Source organism: Periplaneta americana, chromosome 16, assembly GCF_040183065.1.
Source record: "Periplaneta americana isolate PAMFEO1 chromosome 16, P.americana_PAMFEO1_priV1, whole genome shotgun sequence".
Lineage (NCBI taxonomy): Eukaryota > Metazoa > Arthropoda > Insecta > Blattodea > Blattidae > Periplaneta > Periplaneta americana.
In genome coordinates this window covers 172,168,940-172,180,553 of record NC_091132.1, presented here as the reverse complement: position 1 = coordinate 172,180,553, position 11,614 = coordinate 172,168,940, and the positions used below count along the sequence as shown (strand labels likewise).

At 32.7% G+C, this 11,614-nt stretch overlaps 1 protein-coding gene across 1 annotated transcript; it reads left to right on the top strand.

Moving 5' to 3' along the window:
* The first annotated feature begins 1,711 nt into the window (after positions 1-1,711).
* On the top strand, positions 1,712-9,984 carry LOC138691926 (uncharacterized). Its single transcript, XM_069814572.1, has 3 exons — positions 1,712-1,992; positions 5,593-5,730; positions 9,362-9,984. Exons 1-3 carry the CDS (start codon positions 1,906-1,908, stop codon positions 9,893-9,895), a joined length of 759 nt encoding a protein of 252 aa, XP_069670673.1. The 5' UTR covers positions 1,712-1,905; the 3' UTR covers positions 9,896-9,984.
* The last annotated feature ends 1,630 nt before the right edge of the window (positions 9,985-11,614 follow it).

The window sequence follows — 11,614 nt, the reverse complement described above, 5'->3', positions numbered from 1 at the left end:
CATAGCATTCTTGTGGAAACCCAAGAACCTTTCTGAATCTTTCGGAAATCGGACAAAGGATAACTCTGGCCTCTCTCTTACTGTTGCTACAATTTATAGCACTACAAACGTCTCCTCCTTGTCCCATATTATTATTCCAATTATTATATTTTAGCCATTAACATTTTCATTACAACCATTAACGAACATTTCACAAGCATCAATGTGAAATACGCAACGAGCTAGCACTCGATAGAAATACGACACAATCCAAAGTCGACCATGGACAGTCTATTGTTTCTAGTTGCTAACCGCTTGGAGCGCTTTATCACGAGATTTGCAAAAAAACACCTCAAGCTTCGCAACTGTATATAGTAGACTGTGATACTATGGTATTAAAGGCATAGCATATCAGTGGTTTGAGTCATATCTCCTAAACAGAAAACAAAAAGTTGAAATCAACGCATTCAGCAACTCCTTTAAATCTACTTCAATATGGGGAAATGTTCATACTGGGGTCTCGCAACGATCTATATTAGTCTCTCTTCTTTTTCTAATTTTTATAAATAACCTTGGCCCCATGATAAATGGAACAGGTTATCCTATACTATCTGCAGAGGACACAAGTATTATAATTACAGAGAACAACTTTGCCACATTCAAATATAAAAAAAAACAATACTCCTTAAAATGAATGGCTGGTTCAGAACCAATAAATTACTATTAAACATTAATAAAGCCAACATAATTCAATTTAAAACCATTTCAAATTTAATCTCTGAAACATTGGACACAACTATCAACAATATACCCCTAGTAGAAACCAATTTCCTGGTTTGCATATTAATAATACATTAAATTGGAAAAATCATATTAAAGAAATAACCCCCAAACTTAGCTTAGCATGCTTCGCAATTAGGTCGTTAACAATTTCTAAACAGCAGTGTCTTAAAGACGATATATTTTGCCTATTTTCATTCCATTATGGCCTACGGAATAATATTTTGGGGAAATTCTGCAGATAGTAAAAATAGATTCTTATTACAAAAAAGAACCATTAGAATAATAGTTGGAGCAAAGGCTAGAGAATTGTGCAGATTATTTAAAAAAAAATGAGAGATTCTGACCTTAACAAATCAGTACCTATACTCTTTAATAAATTTCCTTTTATGCAATAAAGAAAATTTTCCAACTAATTCAGCCATACATAGTATAAATACCCGCAAAAAGAATGATTTTCATATGTCATCATCAAATTTATCATGCTATCAAAGAGGAGTACCCTACATGACGATAAAATGTTTCAATAATCTTCCTGACCAAAACTCTGCCTTATTTAAGTTAAAATTACTTAATATCGCACACTTTCTATTCTGTAGATGAATTCTTGACATTTCACAGTACTGTGTAAAATTTTAACACTATTAAATGGTAAAACGTATTGCATTGTATAATATGTTATCATTATTTTGGTACCGGTACCGGTATTAATTCTGTACATATTTCATATTAACATTTTTATACGTTAAATGTAAGAATTTGACATGTTCTTTATTCTATGCTATAAAGCAAATGTAAGAATATTATGGAACGAATAAATCTATCATATTTATTATAGGCGCCAGAATGGCAACAAGTAGCCACATCTGGCAACTCAGGGCACGTATACAAGCAGCCTGGCAGGCCATTCCCCGGGAAAATATCCAAGGCATCTTTGATTCAATGCCACACGTATAGCATTTCGTGGAGGTTAGACAAAGTAGTGATGTACTCATGTGTATTGGTCTGAAACAGTAAAACATTTGTGTACATCGATATGAGTAATATATAAAATAAATTAGATTGCAGTTTTCACAGACAGTAGTGTATTCGAACGTTGGTCGTAATCCCGGCGTTAATCATTTCTCTCAGTTTACCGTTAGAGCTATGGATGCAATCAAGACAGAACCTGAGGTCGATCCATTGTCCACACATACAAATGATGTTATAGAAGAGAAGAAACCTTTAACGGAGGTAAATTGAAACTCCTATGCCATACGCAGATAAAAAGTTACGCAGTTACAATTTTCTATTCTAAAAAACTAACCTGGACTAAAGAAAGCCAAGGTTACATTTGCTCGATTAATTACCAGTCTTAACATATGTATATTACATAATTGCTCCACTAAATAATTTTTCAGATTTGCATAATATCAATTCTTTATAATAGCGTTACCAGGTTAAGATCAAATGTATTTATCTACTGGCTTCCCAGTTGGCTCATATATACCATAAACAAAAGAAATATTGGGCAGCAAGCTTTTGTAAGGTCGGACTTGTTTATTATGTTAGTTTAGGCTTTTGGTAGAAAGGGCACATTCTTACACTATTGTAACTATATGGAAGCCTAAATTAACGTAACGTAACATGTCATTGATTCAACCTTATGAAAATTCGCCTTTTGTCTATGATCAGTAAGGCAAAACACAGTAATTAGATTTATGTGCTGAAGTTATTTAATTTAAATGCTGTTATGACTCTGTATTGGCTTCAATATGCAGCTGGTACTTAAATCATTGTTGTAACAAACGCTGTTTCAATAATTGTCTGTACTGGATACAATTTCAGTCATAAATAGACTTCGTGGAATTGCCACGAGAATCGTAAGGTTTTCTATGCACGCGGTATAGACTGTATGAGAATGGGGCGTGCAAAGGATGGAGTATGCCTCTGATGTAAATACTGAGCAGTATAGTGCGGTTACAATAAAACCTGTATCCTGCATTCAAGAAATATAATGAATGATCACTGAAGTAGAAATATCTAAACATGTAAATACACAATTATTTTATAGTGAGATATATTAACTCTTAAAATTTAATGTAATATACTCACATCATCCTTGAATATGTGCATTGCAGTGAAGAGTTACGTACATTTTGAGCGACTGCAATGTGAACCTCCTACGATGGTCACTTAAACAGTTTTTATATTGGGAAAATGTACGTTAAACATCAAACGATGTAATAGGTGCATATTTGAAGAACGGAAAGTCACTACTTTTAGTGCACCAACTTCAGACGTCTTATCATGACCTGATAGTACATAATTTATAATACGAAATTGTGAATAGGCAGAATTTTTAGCAATAATATTTCTCAACTTACATTTCACTTTTTCTGAAATTAATGAATTGTTATTTTGGATAACGGTTTGTGATACTTTATCCGCTATATTAAGGGCTTCTGAGAGTTGTAGTTTAGACGATTCTAACAGGGTGATGCTTTGGACACGATTTTAAAATTAGAATCAATGAACAGAATATCTTCCAATAGCTGTTCAGAAGGCAATGATTTTACAGCTGCAACAACAGAACTGTCTGTGCTATCCAATGCATCAATTACCTCCATTAATTTGCCGTAATATTCTGCATAATAATTAACAGCATCCAACCACGTTTCTCAACGTGGTCAAGACTGGCTGCGGGTGTATTTCAGGGGCATTTGTTTGGAATAGCAACACACTCATTGTAGTATGTTTGATTGAATTCTTGTCTACACTGAACAAATATTAAGCTTTGACTATTCCAACCACAGTAATACAAAAACAAGTGCTTACATAGGTATACATTAGCTGTAGCTGCTCTATTTGGACCGATCACAACTCTTAACATGAACTGCTTATACTACGAGACCGGGCGGTCGCTCACCTCCTCTATACTATCGTACATTGGCAACCTGATTGCATGCTGTGTGTGGCAATTCAACGAAGTCTAGTCATAAGGAATACCTGATTGTAGTCAATGAAAGAGAAAAACAACACGACAGTAATATTAATAAATAAAATGTAATTACTGTATAATAAGTTGTATAACATCATATGACATATATGAAATAATACGAAGACATCAAAAGTTTAATTAAAAATTTAGAAAAATTGTCCGGGGTCAGAAAAAGACCCCAGGTAGGTTGTACGTAATTTTAGACCTGACAGTTTGCGAGGGTTAACAAATAGGATATGGAAGTTTTAAAATATAAGATTACGCCTCTTATTAGGCTTTGGAAGTCAGTACAATAAAATATCAGATGTGCATTCACTTATACACTCAAAATTGCTGAGAAATGTCCCAGAAATAAATACTAAAGCCTAATTTTTGCTTGGCCGAAGTTCTTCAGTTAATGCTTTGTAATAGTGGAAACATTGAAATAACATCTTAAACCAATATAATTTGCACCTAAGACACGACAAATTACAAAAAACTAATTGCATAAAAGTCAATAGCGATAGGTACTTTAACAAAACCGATGTCACAGTACAGGACACAGTCCAATTCAAGAAAAAAAAATTATAAGAGACTGAGTCTTCACATACTTGGTTATATATCTCATAACTTTCACTAGAGAAAATATTTCTCCTATAAGCTTACCGTTTTCCAATTTCATAGTCAGTTCTTGATACTTGACTTTTGTGTTGGCAGTTTGAAGCTTTCATCATCAAAGACTACTTAATACCCTTTCCCAACACGTTTAATATTAAATAAAATAGAAATCATACTTACATATTCATTATTAGGGCTACGATTTTGATGACTTATAAATCATGAAAAAATGTCCTAAAAACAGTGCATTTATGACCTAAGAATCTTTTAAAAAAAATGTCCTTAAAAATGCCCTAAAAATTGTTCTTACATAATTGGCTTAGTAGGAAAAGAGGTTTTGTACTACTTCATATTTAGACTAATATTAAAATTAAATTCTAGTACCAACATTTAAATTTATTTAATTTTACATATTTTTTTTTCTAAGTGGTACATTTTAATTAATTATTTTACCTGATGTAGTTCGATGTAGTCCACCAGAAGGCCACTCTTATCCGGAACTAGCAGGTATAGAGGAGTCTATATTGAAGGGGTGATTGGACTGATCCATTACATGGGGTATAGTACGTTAAAATGGCAATATTTGTGTACAAAAACGATTAAAATAATATAGGAAATAATGGTTATTAATGGACAAAATATGTGGAGAAAATGTCAAAGGAAATAAACATTATTTTACGTTAATAATGGGGATTTATGGCCAAAATTAAACGAAAATACCTAAAAAATGACCGAATAAAACAAAAAATGCTCTTAAGATTTGAAACGGGCAAAAAATGAAAAAACAAATGCCCTAACAAATATGTCTTAAAACAGTTTATCATATAACATATAAATACCAAAGCAGCTATGTTTCTGGCTTACCAGAAAAGAGATGCAATTTCATCAAAATCCTAGCCTTATTCATTATGAATAAACTTTAAGATCGTTTCATAACTATAAATAAATTGAAGCTGAGGCTTTAATAGATTCAAAATTAACCATTTACAGATATATTTTGAGTTTGTATAATGTAATCTAGTGTCCATCACACATAGTTCGATATTGGAGTCACCTAAAGATAGAAAATATTATCTTGTCTTATATGCTGTATGCAGCTCTCGAGGTCTGGTCTCCATTCCACCTTAAATTATATTCGCTATTTCACGCCAATTCTGCAAGTAGCAACTAAGCACTGGTATGTAGAACAAGAGAGCAGCTTGCAACCCGTCAAATTCAAAACAACTGGTATAAATTGGTGTCTTTATTTTATTCAGGGAATGACTCTATTGGATTTCGACACCACTTGGATAAAGAAGGAGTGTGTGGACCAGAGTTATGATGCCACATCGGAAATAAAATTTGAAGAAACTGGAATGTCACTTAATCCTTCTCCAATAAAAAGTGAAGCCGAGGTGAGTGGAGCTATAGAGACTGGCATGCTCAACAAGTTTCATTAATGCATTCAGCATGGACTCCTTGCCTAGACGTCTCTTCTGCTGTTACTTCGGCATATGAGAGAGCTTAACAATATATTATTGCACAATTGTGTGGTATTGTATTTATTTACATTCCATGGTATTTGTACATCACTTCACAGCTAGAATATGGAACATGTCAAAAAAATCTTAATAGTACTTTAAAGTCTTAATTATAGTCACAGACTATAGTCTGGATCAGCTTACTTAATACCCTAAGATTGAAACCTAACCAATCCTCCCCTATGACTACATATGCTAGTGGATTATAGTGGTTTTCTAGCTCTCAGGTTGAATTTTGTTTTACAAACTTTGTTTCGAATTTCGGGTTCTGTCAAATACTACAACTGGCAGTTATTTTCTAACTTATGTTGGCAGGAACAATTTCGGTTTTCAGTAAAGGAAACTGATGAAAATGCAAGCAGGTAAATACATTTTTAGGTTAGGTCTCTTCAATCATTAACTGTTCAGTCAAAGAAATGAATTCCATGTTGCCAGACAAAATAGATTTTACGTAATATTAGATCATACTAATCACCAACATAATATGCGAGAAGTCCAGGAGGAAAACATACTATTTCATAAATTATTGAACTATTTAGGAAACACCTCGCAACATAAAGATGAGATATAGTAAATAACCAAGACATTGTTATTGTTAATACTATATTATTATTATTATTATTATTATTATTATTATTATTATTATTATTATTATTATTATTATTTCCGTACGTAGCATTGTGATTTTACCCTCTTTGGTGATATCTGGTATTAGTTGGCAGCACTTTATTATGATTCTTAGTGCAAGACAGAAATATACCTGGAGTGTTGTTGAATATCGTAAATCCACCTACAGAATAGAAGGCGTGAGAAATTACGTAATTTGACCCTAAATAATCTTATGTTTTGAGATTCATTTTTTATATCCATAGGTTATTAAAAAATTTTACTGCCATATAACCCACTCCTTTTTGATAGCACGATAGACTTGCCAATGGAGTATGGAAGTCATATTTTTGTCGAGTAAGTATGCTATGAACTGTTACATTAGTTACAAAGCTTTCACAATTACATATGAGGGACTTTATTTTAATGAAAAAATATAGTGACAAACCGTGGGCATTATTTGTAGTTTTTTTTTTTTAGTAGTCCTACACGATTCCCTGGATTTGGCACCTACTATTTTTCTAATTACTTTTTTTGTAGTAGGAATATACTGTTACTATCTGTGGAATTTCCCCAGAATATTATTCCAAAACTCATTACTGAGTGGAAGTATGCAAAGTATATTGTTTTTAAAGTATTGACATGTACTTTATCTTGCATAGATCTATTAGCAAAACATGTTGAATTTAGTTTAGGGACACTTTCTGTAATATGATTTTTTCAATTTAACGCAATAAATAGCAATAGGAAATAAAAAAGAAAATAGAAAAACACACAAATGGTTGACTGACAAAGGCGAAGGTGAAGTTTCAGATAACCTAAAATGTGTTACAAAGTAAAATGTTATTGTAATCCTGAAAGTGTATGGCGTGTTCTTTTATCCACTGAGGATGCCCAGTTTTACATTCTTGGTCATATGCCTCGTCGTTATCATTTTCACTTTCATTAATTTAATATTTCAGTCGCCTACACGCCATCTTGTTATTTCTATTATCTTAGTTTTTCGTATTTATTTTTATCAGTCGACATTTCTCCGGTAAAATTTTAAACTGAGATAATCCCGAAATAATTTTGTTGGGGAATACAAATGTAGCTATTGACCTAAGTTTTTGTAGCAAAACCTGGGATGAAATGTTTGCCTATATTGGGGGAATACCACTGGAAAGATAAAACTAAAATTCTTTCAATCATTTATTATCATCATACACTGCTCTCTTAAATTAACTGAGTTTATTGGGAATTCTAGCAATGGCTTTCCCAAAACACGCTATGAAATGTTTCACACGAAACAATTTTTATCTCAGAAAGGAAGCAAAAGCGAGCAAAATTAATGGCATTAGTTTTGGTTGACTTAGTATAATGTTGTTGTTGTTGTTTTCTAATGCCAGGTGTTTGACAATACATTCATTTGACCTCTTGCACTCCAATATTTTTCAAAGACATTATCGTGGCCAGCCACTGAAGCACAGATTTTGAGGTGTTCCGAATCCATTTCTTGGTTTGAGTTGCACAATGGGCAGTTAGGGGACTGATATATTCCAATTCTATGCAGATGTTTGGCCAAACAATCATGGCCTGTTGCCAATCTAAATGCAGCTACAGACGATTTTCGTGGTAAATCGGGAATCAACTGTGGATTATGATGGAGAGAATTCCATTTTTTCCCTTGAGATTGTATTATCAAATTTTGTTTATTGAAGTCTAAGTATATAGATTTAATAAATCCTTTCACAGAGTAATATGTAGATTTAGTAACAGGTCTGTAAGTAGCAGTGCTGCCCTTCTTTGCTAAAGCATCCGCATTCTCATTTCCCAGGATTCCACAATGGGATGGTATCTATTGGAATACAATTCTTTTATTGAGTGATATTAATTGAGAGAGCATTTTAGTTATTTCTGTTGTTTGAGATGAAGGTGTGTGTTTAGTGACGATTGATAGAATAGCTGCTTTGGAGTCTGACAATATAATTGCATTCCTAAATTTATTGATGTGGCATAGAAGATTCCTGAGACATTCACTTATTGCAATTATTTCACCATCAAAACTTGTTGTTCCATATCCAAGAGATCTATAAAGTGAGAAGAGACAGCACATAATACCTGCACCGGCACCTTGTTCTCTGGAGATCATGGATCCGTCGGTGTATAAATGAAGCCATGGAGGGTACCTAATATTAATTGTCCCTAAAGACAATTGTTTCATTATTTCCGTGTTTACTTCTGATTTCAGTATTTCTTCTGTTAAATTTAGATTATATTCTATATTTAATAAAGTCAAAGGGTTTGGTTTAATTTGTAAGTTTTCTTTTAAATTCGGGATATTGATTTTCTGTTTTAATTCTTGAACAATGGATATGAAACTTTTTTGAGTTTTCAATCTACAAAGAGGACTGTATGAATGCCAATTGTTTCTTTGTAATCTGATAAGTTTTTCATATTGAATCAGTGCTTTTTCTTCTACTGTCATTTTTATGCTGTTAATATTAGTGAGGAATCTCATAGAATCTATTGGCGTTGTTTTGATTCCACCAGTAATAAGTCTGAGAGCTTGGTTTTGAACTTACTCTATTTCGTTTATGAAAGGTGAAGTAATTAAAATTTCTCCGCAGTATGTCAGCACTGGCTGTATAAACATTTTGTATGTAGTGTTCAAAGTATTCCTAGAGCATCCCCATTTCTTTCCTGCTAGTATTTTTAGAAGGGAGAATCTTTTACGAGATTTTTCAGAAATGTATTTCAAATAGTTGCTCCATGTTAACTTACTATCGAAAATAACTCCAAGATATTTGGGTACTCAGTATAATGTAATGCTAGTATTTCAGCAGCTAAACACGTAGTGGGACGTGGCTGCAAGAAATAATCAATTTTTTTATTAATTGTTAATATTCATCCAATTCAGATCGGGTTTCTACAAACTGGTAGTGGAGTTCATGAACTGAAATCAGATAGCACCGATGCCAAAATTGTGTCTGGTTTGAGAACTCAGTTTGATCCAGATGAGAATCAATACAGTTCCAATGCTGCTGTGATCGGAGACATATCCGTTGTATTTGAGAACGTCGGAGAAGCTTCTGACTGTAATCTCATCACGTTAGCAGATGACCATAGCCTCAATATGACCAGAGGCAGCAGCAACCCTGAGGTTACAAGAAATGACGTGTTAACATCATCACACAGACCAACACCTAAAAGGAAAAACTTTTTTCATTGTATGAGTGAAAGTATTGTGGATAGGAAGAAAGCAAAACATGATATTGCTGTGGAAATTAAAAGAATGGAGTTGGAATTTAAATGTAAACAATATCAGAGAAAATGTGAAATTTTGGAACTTGAAAAACAAATTGCACTAAAAACTTTGAAGGCACAAAGTTATGAACGTGAAATTAAAGATCTGGATAATAAAATGAAACTAAAACAAAATGAAATGATCTAAATAATAAATTTTTGTATTATTTTGTTCTTAATTGTGTGTTAATGTGTAATAATGATTACTATAGCAAATAAACGTTTATATTTACATTATGTGAAGATGCTTTCCACAATAACAACATTACCCTGATTATTAGGTAAGTCCTCCATTGGTTCTACTTCTTCTTTTTCATCTACAGCCAAGTTATGCAATACAGCTGCCACCACTGTTACTACCCAGAGTGACCAGGCATCTGGCTTTTGGAGAACATGCCCTCCTTTTCTAAGTTTGAACTCCAGGAATATAGAAATATAACAAAACTAGTGGCTTTTGCAGCAAATGCTGGAAACTAAGTTCATTAGACGTTCAAATAAACATTTTTCAGATTTATTTTCAATGAAGAATACCAGACATTCTGAAAGTTATTTGCTTCCGTAATAATGAAAGATACTCTCTCTCGAGCCAATACTGAAGAGAATCACGCATATAAATATCTACACCACACCGCCATTAAATATAGAAAAAGACCCAACTCCACTTGATTAATAACTATACAAATATTTGATTTTTAATAATATTATTATCTTACGTAAGTTTTATAGCTTTCTGTAACATATACTATATATACTATATAGCCACCACTCGGTAAAATATAGAAATAAAAATCTACATCTACTTATATAACTCCAAAACGTTTCACTTTCATATCATGAATAGCATTAATGAAAAATAGTCACATCATGGCATTAACTACAATAATATTTTATTTGTAATTGTAATAATGTCATCAAACCACTTCAAGTTTCGTAGTTTTTAATATCCAATACACAGCTGTACCCAGAAGATTACACACCACAGAATCGAACCTGTAAATTATTTTTAGTAAGTTAAGTTTTTAATAACAAATTTAATTTGAGCTCTAAATATGTCAGCATTCTTGCAGATCATGGCCTTCGTGTAATGTTGTTTACTGTAGTGTGTGTTTTGTTTTATTCTGAAATGTAATTAGCTAGTTCTCAAAACTGACTGCAGATGGATGTTGGAAAATAGGAAAATTATGTTGAAAAATTGACATTTCACTTAAAATTACTATTTTTCTGAAAAACTTTGGGTCGATTTCTAAAACGAGGTCTAGACCACGACCATGGCTTTAAGCCACGTTCGGATTTATAAAACGAGGTCTTTTCCATTTTTCTGAGCCATGGCTCGAAACCATTGTCTGAAACAGAGACCACGGCTTCATGTATACAAGATGGAGGAAGTAGATCAGCTGGATGACTATCAAAGGAAAATTTGGACAACGAATATTAAATCCCAGATTAGAATGATAAGAAACAGGAATAATCCTTTGTAACTATATAATGACGATAATTTGAGACGAATATTTCGATTTTCGAAGGAATCAACGCAAATTTAGCAAGAATGCTAAATAATAATAATCTGCAACGAAATGCAAGAGACGGCTTTTTTAAACCTTCTTGTTTCTTTCAGGGAAGTAAGATATAATAATTTACATTAATTATATCTTTATGCCTATAAGACGATATAACTTAATTCTTAGTCTTTATAGAGTTTTGGACATTTCATTTAATACTCGAAAATGTTGTGGGCCTACAAGAATATGAAGCCACCGTGATTTTGACTTCTTATTTTAAGTTTTATGCTACTAGAGCTTTCCACGTAATATTATATGTGAAAATAGAACCTTACTACATTTTAGTTTCAATTGAAATTTTAACCCAG